The sequence below is a fragment of the Gopherus flavomarginatus genome, chromosome 2 (assembly GCF_025201925.1).
Source record: "Gopherus flavomarginatus isolate rGopFla2 chromosome 2, rGopFla2.mat.asm, whole genome shotgun sequence".
NCBI lineage: Eukaryota > Metazoa > Chordata > Testudines > Testudinidae > Gopherus > Gopherus flavomarginatus.
This window is the reverse complement of record NC_066618.1, coordinates 39,931,640-39,954,451: the sequence shown is the minus strand read 5'-3', so window position 1 is coordinate 39,954,451 and position 22,812 is coordinate 39,931,640. Positions and strand designations below refer to the sequence as shown.

General features: G+C 41.1%; 1 protein-coding gene across 1 annotated transcript in view; it reads left to right on the top strand.

Annotated features, from left to right (window-relative positions):
- Positions 1–22,812, top strand: part of PLXDC2 (plexin domain containing 2) — a 409,324-nt gene that overhangs the window by 180,151 nt on the left and 206,361 nt on the right. Inside the window, exon 2 of the mRNA XM_050939575.1 lies at positions 4,031–4,242. Within this exon, the coding sequence (XP_050795532.1) occupies positions 4,031–4,242 (212 nt within the window). The remainder of the gene's footprint in view (positions 1–4,030; positions 4,243–22,812) is intronic.

The window sequence follows — 22,812 nt, the reverse complement described above, 5'->3', positions numbered from 1 at the left end:
AGTAAAACACTTTGTTACATTTTCTGTAAACCGCTGTTCTTTGCATCAGTGATTCATTGGCTGAGTTCACAAAGAAAAGTGAAATAGTTTTCACCTGGGAAAGAGCTGCATTTCTACGGCTCTGCACATTTATTTTTTCTGAGTTGTCTGACTTCAGAAGTTAGAAGACACTGTCACTGATCTAATTGATTTCCATCAGTGATTAATTAACTTTACATTTACATATAGTGGACAGAAAACAATCTGTTCATCCGACTTCAAGAAAGTGATGCTGTATTTGTCATTTCCTCAAGACTGGAGATTCATGAAGGGGAAGCTGTTTTGCTGATTTGGTTAGAAAGGGCCCTTCTTAATTTTTGGCTGTTGTTTTAGAACAAACATTGAAATAATTTGGTGGACTTATCACATATAGAAATGTGATATAGCAATATTTAGAAACAGTAATAAGTACAGGCAGGGGCTGAGAAACTCCATAGTATAGCTCTGCTATTTCACCTCAGACTTAACCTGCATTTTCCCTATTCTGCCAATCCTGGATCAATCCTGTTGAATTCTGCAGTAGTTTTGTAATGTGAACAAACAGCTTTTACAGGTGAAGTTGAGAGATCACAAGACTGACTTCATGCCTAAGGTCATATCTACACACACACAATTGTAGTGCTTCAACTATACTGTCAGAGCTAGAGACTGGACACAGTTATATTGATGTGTACTGTTGGCTTTATACCTGTATAGCTTATTATTGAAGGGAAGAATAAGCTATACCTGTGGAAGGCTCCTTTGTGTCATCATAACTGTGTCCACACTAGGGCTGTATGTACACTAGGAGTGCTTTACCAGTATAGAAATACTAGTATACTATATTGCCATTGCACTTCTAGTACCAATGTAATAAACCCACCCTCCACAAGCAAAACAAGCTATACTGGTAAAAGTGCAGCTTTACCAATATAACGTGTCTGCACTAGGGGCTTCTACTCGCATAACTGCATTGGTCAGGGATCACAGCTTTTCACACCTCTGACTGACGCAGCTATGGTGGCAGAAGTCTGTAGTGTAGCCCTGAGCTAGGAGTACTTACTATTTAAGTAGAAAATCATAGCCTTAACCAAAATAATTAAATCTGTACAAAAAGAGTGAAAACCAGGCCTAACTTATGTTTGAACCTGGACTTTCAAATAGGAAACTGTACATTTACCCACTTCATTATTTGGCCTGTGAAAAAGGGCCATGCTAAGTTCAATTGTTATATTAATAACCTGATATAATTGTACTGAATGTGATTTTTGACACAGTGTAATTATGGGTGTTTGTGTGTGTACATACCCCTGCTTTTCTCTCCAGGTGTCTGTTATCAAATAAGGTTGCTTACAAATATAGTAACTTGGTGTTTTCAGTCATACTGTCACTGATTTGTATTGCAGGCACTAAACACATCTTTGATTGAATCTGTTATATTTGTCAGCACTGTGTGACCTGAGGCTCTATTATCCCTTAACATTCTGATGAGCTTCTCTTAGGTGAAGCAGGTATGGTAGCTTTGAATGGATTTGTGACTGGCAGTTGATAAAGCTTTCTGAGCAAACGGGTCAGTTCAGCTACTGAGCAGTCCCTCTGTCTCTGGCAGCCAATTGCTAGATAAAACAAGGAAAACTGAAGCAGTTTATTGAAGAGTGTTTTAGGCCTTTCAGAAAACACAGTGCCTAAAAGAAACACAGTGCCTAAAAGAAAGCAATGGGATTAGTTGGTTTCTGGAGACAGCTAGGGCCTGAGACTATTTATTCTGCTTTAAGAATGGCCATTAAAGGCCAGATTATTTCAGGGGATGACCACCTTCAGCTCACATTAATTTCCAGGGAGATGAGGGTGATCAAACAGGTTGGAGGAGGAGCTTAGCATCTTATTGGCTAGTGTCCCAAAATAGCCTATACAGCAGCCTGAAGTCTGTCATAGCATTTGTCACTATTGCAACTGACTCTGCTCTGCAAGAGGTGATGGCTGGTCGATCCATCCCCATCCCCAATTTCCTTACATGCCAAAATGCAGGAATTCCTTATTGCTCATTTAACCTTCTGAATGCTAGTTTTCTGTTCACTTCATCTAAAGTGTCAGCAGGAAGATTACCTATTAGGACTTTGGAAATGCCATTTTGCTTAACTCAGAGAGTTACTGCAAGGGAAAAGAGCGATAGAAACTATTTGACTAACTTATTTTTCAGCATCCGAAAATCATTTCCCCACCTTTATCTCTACTGTACCTCTTCCCTTGAGGACCCTTATGGATCCTGCCCCTTTAATCAGATGGAGGGTCACTACTGAGTATTCAGAGACCCTTCGTCTCCCTGGGAGGCTGGATACATTGCACCCACAGCACTCCTACCTGCATGTTCCATGGGGGACAATACTGGGGATAAGGGCCAAATCTGATCTCCTGCAGGGCAATGCAGAATACTGAAACTCTTGCTTCTGATGGTGTGTAGAGATAATATGATCCAGGGGTCTGGGACTGTGATTCTCCTACTCCTATATCCTGCCTCCCGAGCCTCATGAATCCTGCCACTATATCAGATATTTCAGAGGAATATGAAAAAACACCCCACATTGCACCTGGTCAATTATGCAATGCCATGCAAATACAACTATTATTTAAGCAATCCAAATGTTGGGTCCAGTTCTGCAAGGTCTTACTTGGGTGAGTCATCCTTTGTTCATAAAAGAGAAGTTTTGCAGCATTGAGAAAATATTTTGTTTCTTTGTAGTGTTAATATGATAGTAACGTCTAATGGACTAAGCATGCGATTGGGAATCAGAATTCTAGTCTAGCTTCTCTTTGGGCATGGAGTGTGCCTTAATTGATGTTTGTAAAGTACCATGTAATTTTACAGCACTGTTATGTTGTATTTTAATAAATCATAAAGATTCTTTGCCAGTTCTTCCATCCAGAAAATGGGGATAATGTTACTTACCTACCTCACATTGGTTTTGTAAAGATTAATTACTTAATATCAATACAGATAGGCCTTTGAAGACATACAGCAAAATATAAATGCTAAGTATTGTTATAAATTAAATACAGTTATTGTGAATTAACAAATGCATTTTTTATTGTCTGTTGGGTTGAGCAAAGTGGAAATTGCTTAAGGGTTTTTGATGGTGTTTTTGTTCACACAGCAAGAGAATAAATTTACTTGTAAAGCCCGAAAGGACAGGGATAAAATGTATCTAATGAGACTACATATTTGTGCTAATGGCATTGTCAGTCTCGATACACTTCATATGTCATTAGCATTTATCACTACTAACTAATATCACTAGTATGACAGCAAGCAATATTTGCTTTTTATGCTGAAACAGGTATTATGGGGAAGTCTGCAGTATTTAATATCTATCATAAGGTTTTTAAATTGCCACCATAGCATCTGAATGCCTTCCACATAAAATCAGTTGCCGTAGTGAAGCCCTTAGTGGACATGAATGTCTGGTTCCTCTTCCCTTTTGTGAATAAAACTCTGCCTGGGGTATGTTTTTATTGGGTGATTGTTTTTGTTTGTTTCAGATTTTTGGTTTGGTTTGAGAAGAGATGGTACTTAGGTAGATGGAGGCATCAGCGTGGAGAATTTCAAACTTTCTGTTATGGAAAGGCATTTCTTAAGCCATGAAATAGACAGGGATGAAAACAACAGTGCTCTGTAGAATTTAGTAGGGGTCTACAAAAATCGCTCAAATCTCTTGAATTTGATAAAATGATATTCTTTCTGTAGATTTTTACAAATCATTTTATAGAATTCATGTCAGATATATAGTATAGTATTAAATTAAACAGGATGGTTTAAAGAACCTATAGAAAGATTATCAACTTTTATTTGATTTTTATAAGACTCTTCTGTAAGAAATAATCAGACCTTTTAATTGTTAGCACTGTTACTTTTATGATCAATAAAACAAAGTGATTGGCTGTAAAAGCTGCTTGGATCCCAACTGATAAATAATCTGTCCCCTACATTATTATTGTTTATTCTTTTTTCAAACAGGTGTGTTTTATGAAGTTGTTCAGAGCACCCCTCGAGTGGAAGAAAACGTACAAGTGGATTCACATCTATACAGTCACAGGTGGAAAAGGCACTCAGAGTCTCTCAAATCAGTTGATACTAACAGAGCCAGCATGGGGCAGGATTCCTCAGAACCCGGGGGCTTCACAGACCTCCTACTTGACGAGGGACATGACAACACCACACAGATTGAGGTAGAGATTCGTTCCACGTGAACTTTATTCAGTTTGTGAACTACACTGTGAGTGGTGGCATGAATCAAAGTTCCAGAACCATACAAAATGTTTTTAAAAGCTAAGAGATGAGTTCAGTGCATTTAAACTTTGATGTCTGAGGCCAGCCTAATGGCCTAACAGTTTATGTAACATGTTATCATGTGGGCTCCAGTTTCTGCTCTCCAGTTGCTAGGCTTGGATAGTCTGGGAGGGAGTGACACTTGTGACTCTTGGGAAAAGAGATGTTTTCTCCCATTGCACTGGTCATTTCAAGATGGAGGCTGTCTCCTTGCTGTACCTGAAAAGAAAAAGAGAATAGTATATAAAAAAGGGAGCAACTTATTATTAATTATTTGTATTACTATTGTATCTACGAGTCCTAGTCACGGACCAGGACCCCATTGTGCTTGGTGCTGTACATACACAGAACAAAAAGAGTCCCTGCCCTAAAGAGCTTGGAATATAAGTATAAAACAAAAGAAAACAGATTGACACAGAGAGCCTGATGGGGGACTATGAGGGAATAATGAGACAATATTGGTTGGCATGATAGGTCTCAGTGCACCAGCAGCCTAATTGTTAATTGACAAAGAGTTTTAAGGAGGGCTTTGAAGGAAGATAATTAGATAGTTTTGTGGATGCTGAGATGATATTTTTACAAGCAGTGAGGGGCAGCATGAGAGAAAGCATGAAGGCCACCCTTCATAAAAGCCTTAGTTTTGTGCCTTATCCTCTGGTCTTTTGGTGACGCAGAACCTGGGTGTGAAACCTGGGTAAGTGCTCAGGAAAATTGGCAAGTAGTTGGGGAAACACCAAGTTAGATATGGAGATGAGCAGCTCCCCCTCCATCCAATCCCAAATCCCACTACAAAGGTGCCCTCCCAAAACATTAATATATGGAGCTTTGCATGGGAAATGCTGAGACATACTTTCTCACATTTAGGACTTGATTCATAGCACATTGAAGTCAATGGAAAGATTCTCCATTAACCTCAGTAGACTATGAATCCTTAGAGCTGACTGTTGTTTGAATGTGTGAATATTATAATACATACTTAAATTTGATTATATGCTTAGGATCCTGAAGGGACAGATTTTCCCCTTTGTAAATCCAGATGAATTCTATTGACATCAGTGGAGTTACTCCCATATTACACTTGTATAACTGAAAGCAGAATTTGACCCTACGTATTTTTGAGATTCTTCACTCTGGTTGGTTGGTGACCAGTAACTGAGTATTTTTTAGAGTTGAGCTATTTTTCTGTTGTCATTTGGAAATCCACTCTCTGATTAGGTTTCAGAGTGGTAGCCATGTTAATCTGATTAGATTTTGTATTTATAGACGGACAGTAAGTAGAGACTTCAGTGCTGTTTGTCTTGATGTTTTTTAAAACAGTAATTACTTCTTGTAGTTGGCTTAAATGCTGAAAAATACTCTATATTCTTGAAGCAGAATATATTTTGGAATAAATAATTATTTAATCTAAATGCTATACAATTCTACTCTTTATATTTTGCTTCTAGAATAACAGTACCATTTAAACCTTAAATCAAGAATAAGTTCTCCTAGAATTAACAAAATAACGTTCAGTTTTTCTGGCACATCTATTTTAATTTATTATTTATTCTTATTATTTAATAATTATTTTGGCTAAAGAACAACAAATACAAGGAACACTAAGCGATCTGTGGAGACAGTGGTGTTTCAGTCAAAAATGATGAGGCTTTTCTGGGCGGGAGGCAAGGGGAGATTGTTTGTTTTTTCAATTTTACAATATGTACATGCTAATTGCATCTTCTGTTTGCATTAACATGGAAGTTACTGGCTGGTAAATGATACTCTTGACCTGTATGTTGATTTATAAGTTGTTTATTGCCTCCTGTACTCCCATTTGGGCACATATGTAACTAGTCAGTCAGGCATGACACAGATCTTGTTTCTGATTATTTGGCGGATAAAGTAAGACAACCAGCTACAAATATATTCATGTAGCTGAACTTTTCATGGCTTATCTCTAGAGAGTAATGCTGTGTTGCCTTGCTTCTCTCGTCTGTTGCTGTTCTAAGATTTTATAATCTGAACTGGCTGTAATTCCAGGAGTGACACTAAAATGTGGCGGTGTGCGAGTTAGAAGAGAATACTTGCAAGCAGATGTGGGTAGTGGTGATATTTTTACACACACATCTTCCCTAACTATGTTGTGATTGATGAAAGCAAAGTGCACTGACAGTGTGTACTAACAGCTTCACTCACAGTAACCTGCTTTATTAAATTCAGGTGCAGTACCCCTTCATAGTGCTCCTTTTCTAAAGGCTTCACCACAGGGTAAAATAACTGAATTGTGGCTCTTAACTGTATTGGATTCCATTATAAATTCTCATTATAACACACAACCACCTTACAAAATCCTTGGTGCCTAGCTTCATAGAAGAGGAGCAGTATATAACAAATATGTAGCACATTCCTCTCCTGCACCTTGGAGATCAGCAGCAGTTCTGGTAAGGCATACTGATTTTTTAAGTAACCCTTCTTCCTTGTGTATTGTAGTTCTTGTTGAAGAATATCCACTGATTGTTGTCTCTTATTCATATTTAATGACAATAAAGCTTACAAGACTCATTCACAATAGATATTGTTTGTCTAAATTATGTTATACTCTTTCATTGTAAATATCAAAGATGCTTTGACATACACCCTTAGGATGATGTATAGTCTCTCCCCATAGCTTCCTTTACCATGATGAGTCTTGTTTCAAATCAACTGTAAAACAAACAAAAAACATAAACAAGAAGAAAGAAATATGGGTGTTTGTCTTATTTTGTAAAAAAGCCATAAATTCTATTTCCCAAGTGTAGTGTCAAATTTGACCTTTCTTATGGGGAAAAAAAAATTCCTAGAGACAAATTGAGCCTGGGGTAAGTGGGTGCAGCTCCATTGATTTTTTTCCTAGTATTTTATAGTACTATAATAATAACTATTCACTTACAGATTTTCATCAGAGGACAGCCGAATGTTTTAGAAGCTATCAACTAAACCTCACAATACTCCTCTGCCCCACAGTCTGTCATAAGTCAAGAAGGGTTAAGTTTGTCGATTATGTGGATTGAAGTCCTCCAAGGAGCGGTGGGGTGATTCTGTTTGCAATTTCTTCTAAATCAGGGCCAAGCCAAGGACCTCAGTGTTGAACCAGTCTGAGATTATTAGATGTGCTGTACTGCTGCAGGTGCAGTCTCTTGAACGAAATGTAAGTCTGAGGTCTCGAGCATCATTCAGGATCCTTCAACATTTATGGCAAGAGTGGGAATGTTTATTCTCTTCCTGGCCAGAATTCCCTTTCTGCCTGCTGGGGCTAGATTCAAAAAAGCATTCAGCACTTGCTTAAACTAAAACACATGGTCAAGTGTTTTCCTATATATGGATGTTTTCTTGAACTGGGCCCTTAGGAAGGTGGACCCTGTTGAAGAGAGAGAGAGCTTCAGAGCCTAGTGGATTCACCCATTTAATTTTTGGTAGGGACAGATTAAGACATAGATTGTATTGGCCTAGAGCACGTGCTGGAGTCACATGATTACATCATAATCTTATCTTTCATTTTAAAAAGCAGTTGATGTTTAGCCTTTATTGTTGCAAAAAACCAGAAACACCCACACACCTTGAAAACGTGAACTGAGTGTGACAAGCACAGCAATATGTGCTCAAGCTTGCAGAGAGCCTGCAGCAACAGCTCTGAGCGGTGTGAACTGCCCCAGGCATCTCTGTAGAGTGCTAACTCCACTGCTCTGGGGGGCCCTCCCAACACCATCCCCACAGAAGACTGTGTGTAACAGGAAGCAGGGCTGCCCAGAGGATTCAGGGGGCCTGGGGTCTTAGGCAGCTGGGTGCCCCCGCCGCCAAATTGCCGCCGAAGACCCGGCACTTTGGCGGCAGGATCCAGGGCAGAAGGACTCCCCGCCATGGGTCTTCGGGGCACTTCAGCGGTGGGTCCCAGAGCGGAAGGACCTTCTGATGCTGAATTGCCGCCGAAGACCCGGAGTGGAAGAAGCTCCAGGGGCCCCGAAAAACTCTCATTGGGGCTCCTGTGGGGCCTGGGGCCTGGGAGAAATTGCCCCACTTGCCCCTTCTCTCTGGGTGGCCCTGGCAGGAAGAGAAGACTATGGTGTGCCCAGCTCACCCACCTAATCAGTTTCACTCCTTCTGATGGGTTAGGTCCTAGGGGATGGGGTTCCTCTACCTCAGAGGCTGGGGGGGAGAACCCTTACTGACACCCCTACTGCTTCCAAGGGGAGGGAAAGAGGTTGGTGCCAGTCTGGTGTGGGAGAGGAAGAGGCCATCCAAAGCTTCTGGCTGACCCTACCATTCTGGGAGGGTAGGAGAGGGTGATCCACCACCACTCCAAGTGAAGCTAGAGCCCTGTGTGTGCCTAGGGCACTGAATTGCCTTCATTACCAGGCAATAACCACAATTTCTAGAAGTGTTCCCATTGAGATCAATCCTAAAACTCAAGTGTATAACATAAGGCACCTGCTCTGATACCCTACTGAATCAGAGTGAATGTCTGCAAAGCCCCTTGTACATTATACAAAATATTATATTATTAAATATTATAATGACTATTAATGGATGAGGTGTAAGTGATGTACAGGACCCTCTGTAGGCCCTCTGCGTATGGGTGAATCTCAGCCTATATTGCTAGTTTTGTTTCTCTGTCCCAAGTCCTATTTACTGCACAGAATGGTAGATCAGCTCCTGCTGCACCCTTTGCCAGAGGTAACTAGAATCTGATTGGCCTCTCACTTAACCATCTCTTTTTCCTATTCATTGTGCATGCTCTAAAATGTCCCAGCTGCATACTAGGGAAGCAATATAGTGTTAACATTAAAAAGGTTGAAAATGGGCCATTTCAAGATGGTATTTTGGATTGAGGTCAACAGAATATCTCTTTAACTAGTTTCGGGGATGGGAATTAATATAGCATTTGCAGCCACTTCAAAAATACTACATCAAAATTAGATGTTTTCATTGATTTCAGATATCAGAACAAAACCAAACAAAGTAATAACTCCAAGCATAGACAAGTAAGAACTGGCATCAAACATGCTAGCAGAATGGTTTTATTGCTTAGCATTCTGAAGAAGGGGAGAAATGCATGTGAAAAATAATAAAGATTTATACCCTAATAAATTATTGCAACAGTATGTCAGGAAAAGATTCAGTTCCAAGTAAAAAACTGCACGTTCAACATGTTAAATCAAACCAAACTCCAGTATATTTTACCTTCTCCTCACCTACCATAGTACCTGTGTGAATTACAGGATTTAGTACCAACTCAGGGAAAAGTAAATATATTAATCAGTAGTGAGGTGACATATTTATTCTTCTGGAGGTGCTTGGCATCTCCTGCTGTGTACTATTTTCATTAGCAAAGTAGGGTTGTCACCAGCTGAAGACTCTCTTCCCCCTCACTTCCTTTCCTTATTTGTTTTTTTTACCCCCTTTGATTCCTGTAAAAGTTTGCTGAAATATAACTTTCCAGCAGCCCCTGTAGTTAAGACCTGCAGGTTGTCTTGATCCAGTGATGACAAGGCTGGTGGGTTTTTGTTGGAATAGGGACTTAGCACTTGTTGTTTTGTGTTTCTCCCGGAGTTGTTCCCTGGCAAAACATTTTTCTCTTTAACTCCAGTCACTCATGAAAGTGAATGTCTGATTTGGGCTGACAAAAACAACAGGGCCTGAGTTTTTCAATTGTTGGGATTTGAGAGCAATCACGCTCCACTATTGGCTGACAGCAGCTTCAGCATAAAAAGGCTTCAATGTACACGCTCTCTTGTTCTTACTTCAAATCTGAGCTATGAAACAAAAATAATGATTACAACTAAATTGCACGGAGCTTGATGAATGAAGAAGACATTATTGGAATTAATAAGTCATTGCTGGAATTATTCCATAATAGTATTACAGAAAACTTGGCCATGCTTAATTATAAAAGTCCTTGTCTCGCTAGCAAAGACTAAACAAAGTCATGGTCACATATTGGCTGTTTAGCCAATTCTTTTTTTTTTTCTTTCACATTGCTTTGCTCACCAATTGTGTCTGAAGGATTTTGAATAAACAATATTGCAGATATTGTGAACTTTTAAAAGTTATTTTTTTTGCAGGCTGTTTGGAAGCATATACTATAGCCAAGAAAAAGAACCCTCTTTATCGCATAATTTTATTGAACACATCTTCTAATCTCTTCATTCATCCTGAGTTATGACCAAGGGGATTTTAAAAACTATTATCCATGCTATAGCTTCTAAATTAACATAGATAAATTCAGTATATATATAGAGAGAGCTGTCTTTCAGTTTGCTGGGGGTTTTATTTACATTTTGATGGTTTTATTTTAAATTGCATTCTCAGTATCTTGCTTTCCCACTTACTTGGCACTTTTCACTGTAATAACTGCGTTCCATAGACAATGTTCTCACTTGCAGACTCTAAATAATAAAATTAGAGCTGTTATTAGTCTGCATCACAAATTAGAGGTGGGATTTTTCCCTTCTGATGGACAATTGTGTTTTAAAATATGGATTATAAAATATCAGACAGAATAATGTAAACATAATTTCAGTGTTTTGGAAATTGTTAAAATTTGGCTCACATTTTAAAATGTTTTGGGTGTGATTGGAAAAATCAGCTCCTTTTCCAATTACATAGATTTACTGATGGAATAAGTTGATACTTTAAAAGAATCTTGTAGGACAGCATGTGCTGTAACTTATAGTCACCAAGAGCAAGAGAACTTTTTTTATGAAACCTTCTTAGGAAACCCAAAAGAATAAAGAAACAACTCTAGCTGCATCTTCAGTACATGTTATCTTATGCTATTTCATTCTGGGGTTTGGAGATGTTGGGTATCGGAGAGAGTGTTTCACATCTACACTGCTTGTCCTGGGTATAGAACTGTTGAATGCCCTGGGTCAAGCAGAGGACATCCTTCACTTCAGAATTGTTGATGAGGAATTCAGCCTTTAGTGGTCTTCATCATAGGTTCCTCTTCTGACTGATGACCAGACGGGAGCAGAATGGATTAAAAAAAAATCAGGGAAATGGGATATGGTGTTGTGTAGAGGGGAAAAAAGCTATGTGGTGTGTATCCATGGCATTGTGTAGCCACCAGCAGCACTGCCCTCAGTCACAACCCAGTAAAAGGCAGCACGGCTTGCTAGGTTGGGATGTGCTTGGAGTTCAGAAACAGTTGCTGAGCTAAATATAGCATACTACCCTTGAAAGCAGTCACAGTTTAGAATGTTGTATATCCTATGTGTTATTGTTGTGAGCAACTAAACTCCCTCCAGAGTGAACAGCAGTAAGATCCTTCCAGATGAAGTGTCAGAAGCTAGCTATACTGTCAGTCCTGGGAGAGGGACTAAGGTGGAGCCAGCACATATACTCCATGTGTCTATGGAGCAGAGTTTTTACACTGGAAAGGGATAAGAGCCAGAAATGAATTGCACTAGGGTTACTACTTATTTTGTATGGAAGGTGCTCAAAACTGTGGGATAAGCAAATAGATACATATTTAGTTAAAAATTCCTAACTGCTGATATAGTACATACAAAAACACAATCTCTGTAAGTAAAAGATCCATCCAGGAGGTGCAAGAAGACTGGGACCTCTCTTGTGGTTTGCAAATCACGTATCATCTGAATTTCTTATGGTCTTCAGGCGCACAGCCTGTACTCTTCTGTACTCCCTTTCAAAGTTCCCCACCGTAAATATCCTTATCAAATTTCCACAGACTTCAGCAGAGCTCAAACTAGACTGAACCAGTTTAAAACTTGTTTTACAATTAGTTGGCCATTGAAGATGAGTCGAATCAAGTTTTAAAGCATTTTAGACAACGTTCTAATTTAGGTTGTGTTAGTCCATTTCACATGGAATCATATTTAAACCTAATTTCTTCTAACGGTTCAGAAAACATGCATTGCGCCTTCTTTAGATGGGGCCTAAAAGTTTTCCAGCCTTGCTGAACTCGTATTGCTGTATCCAAATCTGAGATTTAGCTTGCAGCCAAGTGAAATATTGAAAAGTGATACAGAAATGTAAAATAATTATCAAGAAAACTCAGAGGCAGGTTCCATTACATTCTGAATGATTCCACCTTGGTCCTCACTTCTGTAGGTCATTAGCAGCAGCATATTACATTAAATCTGAGCCAATGCCATTTTATCAATGCCATACAAGGCACTGTCTTTTTCATGAAGAGAAGCTTGTAACAGAGGTTTGTGCATAAGATAAGTAGGTACTAGAAGAGAGATCTCTTCAGAATGTTGATTATACGCTTTAAATCAGGAGTAGGCAACCTATGGTACACGTGATTTTCAATGGCACTCACATTGCCCGGGTCCTGGCCAGTGGTCTGGGGTCTCTGCATTTCAATTTAATTTTAAATGAAGCTTCTTAAGCATTTTAAAAACCTTATTTACCTTACACACAACAATAGTTTAGTTATATATTATAGACTTATTGAAAGAGACTTTCTAAAAACATTAAAATGTATTACTGGCATGTGAAACCTTAAATTGGGGGGAATAAATGAAGACTTGGCATACCACTTCTGAAAGGTTGCCGACCCCTGCTTTAAATTATGGGGGTGTATTTTTTGCCTTGCCAGGGAACTTATTGTTCAGCAAATAATTTGGATCATTATCGAGTATGATATGATGCTGTGTGGGGGATAAAATTTGATATTGAATGGTTAAATCATTTACTAACTGAAGGGACAGATTCTAGAGAGTCTCTAACTAATTTTCTATTATTCTGTATAGAAAATTACTTTGCTGTTATTGAGGTGCTATTTCAAAGTGTTTTCATTCAAGCTTTTCAAGAATTTATTCCAGAAAATTACCTTGCCACTAGATGAAGAATGTAATTTATTCTGTGCATAATCAAATCTCCTTTGTTCAGACAGAGACAAGGAAACAAATGGTTCTGGCATCCTTACTATGAGGTTAAGGGACGTATTTGAACATTTTCAAAAGAAGCTGCTTTTTCAGATGATGATCACAAGCGCATAGTAATTTACTGTAATTGACATTCTTTCCAGTACTCCATTGATTTTTGTTGCTGTTGTTGTGAGTGGGTGTGCTGGTTATAAAAAAGTGCCAGAAAGTGAACTGGTGTAGAAGCGTATTTCAGCTATAAAACACCCTACCCTTTTACCCCTACCCTAACAAATCAAAGCAAATAGTATGTCAGCCTGCACTGGAATCAGAATCTGGGATAGTCATTAGTTTATGTACTTTTGTTCCACTTCTAATTCAGCTGAGTTTTCCACAAATGATGTCATGCTTTCTAGCTAGCCTGTGGACCCATGTATCACTGTTCTGTTTTCTTCCTGGCTTGCCGTTGCAAAATGGTAAACTAGACAAAAGCATCATATCTTTTTAATTTGAATTTACTCATTGCTTACTTAGATCAAGTTAATCTTGATACATGTGCTGGATAGGAGATCTCAATACCTTATTTAGGTGGAGTAAATTCATTATAGCAAGTCCTGTGAGAGCTGTTGTTGCAAAGGGTCCATCAACAATTCCATTATTCTCACTAAAATCAGGGATTGATACCACCACTACCAATTCAGTCACAGCTGAAAATGAAAATGGCTGGGCCTGATGGTGAGTCTTAAAAAAAAAAAATAAATAAAAACAACTAGGGCTGCTGATTTAATCGCAGTTAACTCATGTTATTAACTAAAAAAAAAAATCATGGTTAAAAAATTAATCACGATTAATCACATTGTTAAACAATAAAATGCCAATTGAAATTTCATACATATTTTTGGATATTTTTCTCTGTTTTCAAACATATTGATTTCTGTTGCAACACAGAATACGAAGTGCTCACTTTATATTATTTTTATTACAAATATTTGCACTGTAAAACCATGATAAACAAGAGTGTTTCAGTTCACCTCATACAAGTACTGTAGTACAACTCTTTATTGTGAAAGTATAACTTACAAATGTACATTTTTTTTGGTTACATAACTGCACTCAAAACCAAAATAATGTAAAACTTTAGAGACTACAAGTCCACTCAATCCTACTTTTTGTTCAGCCAGTTGCTAAGAGAAACAAGTTTGTTTACATTTGCTGCCTGCTTCTTATTTGTAACGTCATCTGAAAGTGAGAACACGCATTCGCATGGCACTTTTGTAGCTAGAGTTGCAAGGTATTTACATGCCAGATATGCTAAACATTTGTATGCTCCTTCATGCTTCAGCTGCCATTCCAGAGGACATGCTTCCATGTAGATGATGCTCGTTAAAAAAATTATGAATTAAATAAATTAATGACTGAACTCCTTGGGGGAGAATTGTATGTCCCCTGCTCAGTTTTACCTGCATTCTGCCATATATTTCATGTTATAGCAGTCTCGAATGATGACTCAGCACGTGTTCATTTTAAGAACACTTTCACAATAGATTTGAGAAAACACAAAGAAGGTACCAATGTGAGATTTCTAAAAATAGCTACAGCACTGATCCCATGGTTTAAGAATCTGAAATGCCATCCAAAATCTGAGAGGGATGAGATGTGGAACATGTTTTCAGAAGTCTTAAAGAGCAACACTCGTATGTGGAAACTACAGAACTCAAACCACACAAAAAGAAAATCAACCTTCTGCTGGTGGCATCTGACTCAGATGATGAAAATGAACATGCATCAGTCCTCACTGCTTTGGATCGCTATTGAGCAGAACCCATCATCAGCATGGATGTATGTCCTCTGTGATTGAAGCATGAAGGAACGTAGGAATCTTTGGCGCATGTGGCACATAAATATCTTGCGATGCTGGCTACAACAGTGCCATGTCACTTTCAGGTGACACTGTAAACAAGAAGCAGGCAGCATTATCGCCTGCAAATAGAAACCAAACTTGTTTTTGTGTGAGTGATTGGCTGAAGTAGAACTGAGTGGACTTGTAGACTCTAAAGTTTTACATTATTTTATTTCAAATGCAGGGGTTTTTTTTTTGTTTTGTTTTTACACAATTCTACATTTGTAAGTTCAATTTTCATGATTAAGAGATTGCACTGCAATACTTCTATTAGGTGAATCGAAAAATACTATTTCTTTTGTTTTTTACAGTGCAAATATTTGAAATAAAAATAATATAAAGTGAGCACTGTACACTTTGTATTCTGTGTTGTACTTGAAATCAATATATTTGAAAATGTAGAAAACATCCAAAAATCTTTAAATAATTCATATTTATTATTAACAGTGCGATTGATCGCGATTAACTTTTTTTTAATTGCTTGACAGCTCTAAAAACCACCCTAATATGAAAAACAGCATATTATTTTTTTAGAAGCTCACCAAAGCAAGGAAATTCATAGTTGTCATCAACAGTACTCAGGGTACCTAGACATTTCAGCACACAGGAAACTTAATTTAACATGCTGATCCTAGGACCTTGTAAGGTAGCATACTCACCACCTGTAACTCCTCCTCGTGTCAGGGTGAGATTCAGCAAGGGATCCTTGTCCAGTGCCTCCTGCTGGTAGGGGAACCCAGACCACCTTCTACTCTGGGTTCCAGCCCAGGGACCCTGTATTACACAGTTAGGTCTGCCTCTTTTGTTGTGCTGCTGTTTCCCTCGGCTGCTTCCCCACTCCAAGCCTGCTTCCCTGCAGTCTTTACTTAACACTGCCACCCTTTGGTTCCCAGACCTCCAATTTCTCCCTAGGTCCTCCCAGCTTCTCCTTTCTGTGCTGGTCTGACAAGTCTTCCACCCTTCCTGAGCTCCACTAAAGTGTTTTACTGACCCTACCTCAGGATCTCCCCCACAGGAGCCTAACTTCCTCCTACAGAGTTCTTCCTCTGTTACTTCTGGTTTTAGCGGTTTTTCCTTCCTGCCTCCCTTACCTAGGGGAAGCTGCCAGAGTCCCCGAGGATCTCCCTGCTCTGTGTAGGCCCTAGATCAGGACCTTCCTCCACAGAAGCTTGTGTTGCTCCCTGTGGGTCCTCCTCCCTGACTTCTCGCCTGTTTTAAGCCCTATCACAGGGCTCCCACCCACAGAAGTCTGAGCATGCTCACTGTAGGGTCTTCTATCCAGAGGTGAAAGTAAGCCAGTCTGGTCCAGTCTGGTGTGCCGGCAAGAGCTGGTACGCCGTACAGGACTGGACTGGCTTCTCCTGTGGTGATTTAAAGGGCCCTGGGCCTTTAAATCAGCACCGAAGCTCTGGCAGCCGGGCTCGGGCGGGGATTTAAAGGTCCCTGTGGGGAGCCCCAGACCATTTAAAGTGCTGCCAGAGCTCTGGTGGCACTTTAAAAGGCCCAGGGCTCCCCACAATGGCCAGCCCTTTATATCGCTGCCAAAGCCCTGCCGCCACTGGGGTAGCAAGCAGGAGCACCGGGCCCTTTAAATCCTCACCTGAGCCCGGCTGCTGGAGCCACTGGCCCCGCAGCCAGGCTCCGGCGGTGATTTAAAGGGCCCCGGGCTCCCTGCTGCAGGGAGCCCGGGGCCCTTTAATTCACCCCTAAGCCCAGGGGCTCCCAGCCGCCTCAGCAGCTGGTAGCTCCAGGGTGATTTAAAGGCCCTGGGGCTCCCAGCCACAGCCAGAGCCCCAGGGCCTTTAAATTGTGAAAGGCCACGCCTCTTCTGGCTGAGGCCACGCCCCACTCAGGACTCCAGTATTCTGGTAAGTCCTTTAAATTACTTTCACCCCTGCTCCTATCTGCAGGAGAGTCTTGCCTCCTCTGCAATCTCTCTCCTCAACTGAATTCTCCATTCTGTATATTCTCTTCCTAACCCTTTTACTGCTGGGGTCACTGATTACCCTTAAGTTGGCATATTGTCATCAGTGGGGGCCTAGCTGCCAGGTCATAGGAAAGGCTGAGCCCGGTTTACCTTAATGGGCCAGCCAGCCTGTGATAGGCCTGCAACAGCAAGGATCAAGATGGGTTGCTCAAATTGTAATGGAACCTGCATCTGAATTTTCTTGACAATAATATTTTACATTTCTATATCACTTTTCTACTCAAAGATTCTTAAAGTGCCTTACAAATATACTGGAATCACTCTACCCACCACTGAAAGGAGCTGTGTGAAATACTGACAGCAGACCTCATTCCCATTTGTTATGAGCCCTGAATTCAAGGTTTGATTCATTTGTGTTCCTCCGCACGTGCTCAAGAAGTTCACTGATTATAGGCTCAGCTGGTAAGAACTGAATTCGCAGAGCTGGTTGAATGTAAACCAACCTCTCTCTTTCCTCTCAGTCTTCTGATCCTCAACAGCTATCCTTTACCTTCCACCTCTCCCTGGGATGGCTTCACCACAAAAATATCTAAAGTAAAAAAGCACAAAACAAACAAACCAAAAATTTGTGGGGAGTGGGGAGGTGGGAAGAGAGTTCACCAGTGTGGGGAAGAGGAGAGGGATTTCTTAGAGGGAGAGGACTGAGTCATAAAACCTCCAAGAAAGATTGTATAGGGTTGTTGTTCTTAAACCTGTGTGAACCAAACAGCCCTACCATGTTTAAAAGCAACGCTGCATGGTCAGTTCAGGGCAAGAAGTGTGAGGAGAAATACTTTATCCAGCTGTAACTGTAGCAGAATTCAGGTGGGTAGATAGACAATTGTTACATTAATTCACATAATTCTAGTTTAAATAAATCAGATCCACAGGGTTAGATTTTTTCAAATCTTTGAATTCCAGTGACATTGATGAGAGCTAGATGGCTATATCACTATGCATTATTTTAAAAAGTTCTCCCTTAGTGTTACAGTAACATAGCCAGTTATCAATTATCTCTAAAAATTATCTACTTAGCATCTCATCAGATAGGCACATCAATTGAATTTGACCAAATACATACATCCTTAGACTATTTTGCCTGGTAAATTACAATGATTACAGGTTGCCATATGTGTCAATAACAGTATGAAAAACACAATGGATTAATTAATTTTTTCTCTCTCCATCTTTTACCTTGTTAAAATGCTTAGGAGGGTGTAGAAGAGCGGTGCCGGGGCTCGACCCTCCTTGAGGGGGAGGGGAGCCACACGGGCTCGCCTTTCAGCAGGGGCTGAGCAACAAGATAACAGTATATATATAAGCCCAGGCCCTTAGGCAGGGCGGGGCAGCACACAGTCTGTGCTCAGGCCTTTCAGCAGGGGCTGAGCAACAAGAGAGCGGAGACGGCCTCCTCAGGTCAGGGGAGGGGGGAGTCTGCCACCCTTGGACGGGTGGCAGGGAGAACGCAGGCCCTCCCACTCCACTGCGTTCTGGCCTGGGGCCCTAGCAGCGGTTAACGCTGCTGACGATCAGTGGGGGATCCTGACCGAAACACACTGCCATTGGCTCAGGCGAGCCTGCAGCCTGACTGGGGTTGGCTGCCCCCGGGCCACTTCCAACCTCCCCCTCGCTGGGTACCTGCCCTCTGCCAGCGTCATCCGGGGTGTCCCAGATCATGGGTTCCTCAGGGTGTCCGGCGTCGGGAGGTCCAGTCCACTCCTCGGGGTACTGGGGTTCGGGAGGTCTGATCCACTCCTCGGGGTACCGGGCATCGGGAGGTCTGATCCACTCCTCGGGGTACCGGGCGTCGGGAGGTCCAGGGAGCTCCTCCACAGGCTGAGCGTCGGACCTCTCAGTCGGCTCCTCTGAGTGCTGGCCCCAGGGGAGGTCAGGCCAGTACCCCTCCGGGTACCAGGCACGGGGTAGGCCGGGCCCAGCGGGAGCTTGGGCCCTAGCATCTGCTCTCTCTGGCCGCCTCCTTCTAACTGAGCCCTGGGGCCGGGCTTTTGTACTTCCTGCCCCGTCCCTTGACTTCCAGTGGGCGGGGACAGGCGGCGGTGGCCTTGGACTTTCTGTCCCGCCCCTTGACTTCCGGGGGGCGGGGACAGGCGGCAGTGGCCTTGAACTTCCTGTCCCACCCCTTGACTTCTGGGGGGTGGGGACAGGCGGCGGTGGCTTCACCCACGGCCGCGCCCTTTCTGGCCTGTTCTCCTCAGGAGCGTGGGGGAGTGGGGCCCCCTCGCTACAGAGGGTATGCGTGTATGTGTCTGCCTCCGTATATATTACAGATTCCACAATATATACATACGATTACAGGATCCAAAGAGCTAAAAAGACTGCAAAATCAAATAAACATTTTTCTTGGGAACTATCTGCATTTTAAAATTCTTTGTGCAGAACAACTTCTTCATAGTGTTTTGTCTTCCCCGTAGTTCTTTCTTTCATATCTTAATTAATTAGCTTGAAATTGCAAATAGAACTCCTATAAAAGTAAGAATTATATTCTGGTGCTCTGTCCTTTATCAGAGCAAAAAGATCAAAAGCAAATACAATTTTAAAAGTGGAGTGATACAAAAAAGAGAGATTTGGTAAAGACAGTACAACATTAGAATGTACACAGAGAAGCCAAAATGACATTTAAAATATGGTCAGAAATAGTCACTGTCATGAATATGTTTTTAAGAATATTTAAGGGAGTTTACATTTTATAGTAGTCTAGTTTAAATATACCGGCCCTGATTGTGTGCGGCCAAAAGGTTCACAGTATAACTTTGGGGTGGGACCAAGTTGGCTTTAAACCACTTATGCACACCTATAATCCTAAACCTAGTGTGTACTAGGGAAGTCCACTGAAATAAGGTAGAGTAGCCTAGTGATTTTCAGACTCATCAGAAAGAAGGATATTCACTTTGTCAGAATAACTGCAGAGTCTTCAGAGGCCCTGGGGAAAAGAGTAACAATATAGAGTTTTCTGAATGCTTTTACAGTACCTAATATTATGCATATTGAGTGCCTTTGGAATGACTAACTAGCAAGTGCCTTATTAAGTGTTTGGGTTAACTACTATGTCTTACTATTGTTGTTCTCAAGGGATGTTTTGTGCAATATCACTATAATGTCAGTTAAGAAAATGTTTCCATAAACATGTTGTCAAGGTTTTTTCCCCCACTTTGAACTTTAGCGTCCAAAAAGTGGAGACCTGCATGATCACTTTTAAGCTTAATTACCAGCTTAAATTTGGTACACTGCCACCAGCCAGAAGTCTGTGTCTGGCACACTTCTGTTCCCCCCAAACCTTCCCTGGGGAATCCAAGACCCAAACCCCTTGGGTCTTAAAACAAGGAGAAATTAACCATCCCCCTCTTTTTCCCCCTCAGACACTCCCTTCCCTGGGTTGCCCTGAGAGGCTACACAGATCCAAACTCCTTGGATCTTACAAGAAAGAGGAATTAACTCTCCCCCTTCCTTTCCCCCCACCAATCCCTGGTGAGTTTAGACTCAAGCCCTTGGATTCTAAAACAAGGAAAAAAATCAATCAGGTTCTTAAAAAGAAAGCTTTCATTAAAGAAAGAAAAGGTAAAAATTCTCTGTAAAATCAGGATGGAAAATGCTTTACAGGGTACTCAGATTCATATAGACTAGAGGGACTCCCACCCCCCAGCCTGAGATTCAAAGTTACAGCAAACAGAGGTAAAAATCCTTCCAGCAAAAAGACACATTTACCAGTTGAGAAAACAAACATAAGACTAATCTGCCTTGCCTGCTATTACTTACTACTTGGAAACATGAAAGACTGATTCAGAAAGATTGGGAAAACCTGGGTGTACGTCTGGTCCCTCTTAGCCCCAAGAGCGACCAATGAAGAAAACAAACAGCACAAACAAAGACTTCCTTCCACCAAGATTTGAAAGTATCTTATCCTCCTATTGGTCCTCTGGTCAGGTGTCAGCCAGGTTCACTGAGCTTCTGAACCCTTTACAAGTAAAAGAGACATTAACCCTTAACCATCTGTTTATGACACATGTCCTTTGGAGTCCCTGGTTGCAAGAATAGTCTGATTAAATCTCTTATCCCACAGAGTTTTCTCTTTGGTTTTCCTATATGGATTCTGATGTTTGCTGATGAATCAAAAAGTACCCATTTGGATTTCCATAACAAAGTACATAGCTTAAACAACTTTTAGTAAAGAAAAATGTTCTAAGGAGTAAGAGAAATCACAGCAGCAACCTAACCAGTTTAGTTAGCAAAGCCTTTTTCTCCTGAAAGACCTTAGAAGTAATTTTGAAATTCTGAATGTTAGCTATGTGCTTTGCACAGTCTTACATGTTAGTCTAGTAAAAAAGGGTCACTGGCATCCATGTATGCACATAGCCTAAACCAGAAATAATAATTCTGCTACATATACAGCACAGTGTTCTGCTTTGTCACTATTATATTGCCACTGGGCTAAGTTAAATAGCATTGCTTGGATATGGCCTGCTGCTCAATGGGTTGAATATAGTAAACCTTTATTTGAAAGCTTCAGATTAGACTTCATCCCCTCCAGTAAGAAGCTAGTGTTTTATCTAAGCCATAATCCAGCCTGTATCAACCTTAATGTCAGCAATGCATTTTTTTTACAACTGATTGCTTTGAAGTTTCCACTGTAAGCCCTGATAAATCAGTGAAACGTTATATTAACAACTGAAGAAGTTCAGCACACATGAGTACTTGTGAAGGCAGTTTCCGGTGCTGTCCTAACTAAAGTCCTCATCAACTGGAAAGTACTACTACTACTACTACTACTAGTAATAATCTTGTGTTACTGTAATACAGGGATCGTCAACCTTTGGCATGCAGCTGCGGTTCGCCGCTTCAGGCCAAGCGCGGGCTGAGGGATGTGCTGGCCGCCACTTCCCGCTGCCCCCATTGGTTTGGAATGGCAAACCGTGACCATTGGGAGCCATGATCGGCTGAACCTGCGGACGCAGCAGGTAAACAAAACCGGCCCGGCCCGCCAGGGTGTTTACCTTGGTGGGCCATGTGCCAAATCCCTGCTGTAAAACCTTTCATCCTGCTTATGACAGACTGTACTATCCATTTCATTCTTCTGTGTCTTCTGGGTGGCTGGGCCTCAGATCCTCTTGGCATGTTCTCTGTTTTCTCTGTTGGCTCTACAGACAGCGAAGGGCTAAATGGTGTGGAGCAACTGCATATGGTTTCCATAACTGATCAGTACCGGGTTCTCAGTACAAAAGGAGAAGGAAACAGGCAGTGGCAGGCTGGGAGGGTATGATGGGGGTTGCTGTCCTTGAACTCAAGAAAGAAAGGAAGGATGTATGTATTTATTTGTTGAACCATGTGTTGTGCCCCACACAAGGTAAGATGTAGAAGGGTTCTTTTACACTTTGTGGTTTCTTTTGTTTTATGCGGATATTGAGAAGGGAGAACACACTTTGTGACAAAACTGTTCATGTAGAGTTCACTCCCCTGCCACAAAAATGCATCTCTCTCCAGGGCAGAAGTAGCAACCATTCTACACCAGCAACAATTTTTTTTAAAAAGAGAAGCAAATGACCGTTTCCAATTTATCAACATTTCTCCTGTTTTTTTTTAATTCACATAACATAGTCATGTGGAGTAGCTGTTGGTTGTTATGTCAAGATGTTAGATATGGCTGGAAAAATCCAGTTGGTTACCCTTTCACATAGGGTTACAGGGCTCTGAAAGCTGATCGGAACAGAGGGCTGCCTGTTTTGTGGGCTATTAAGTGGAT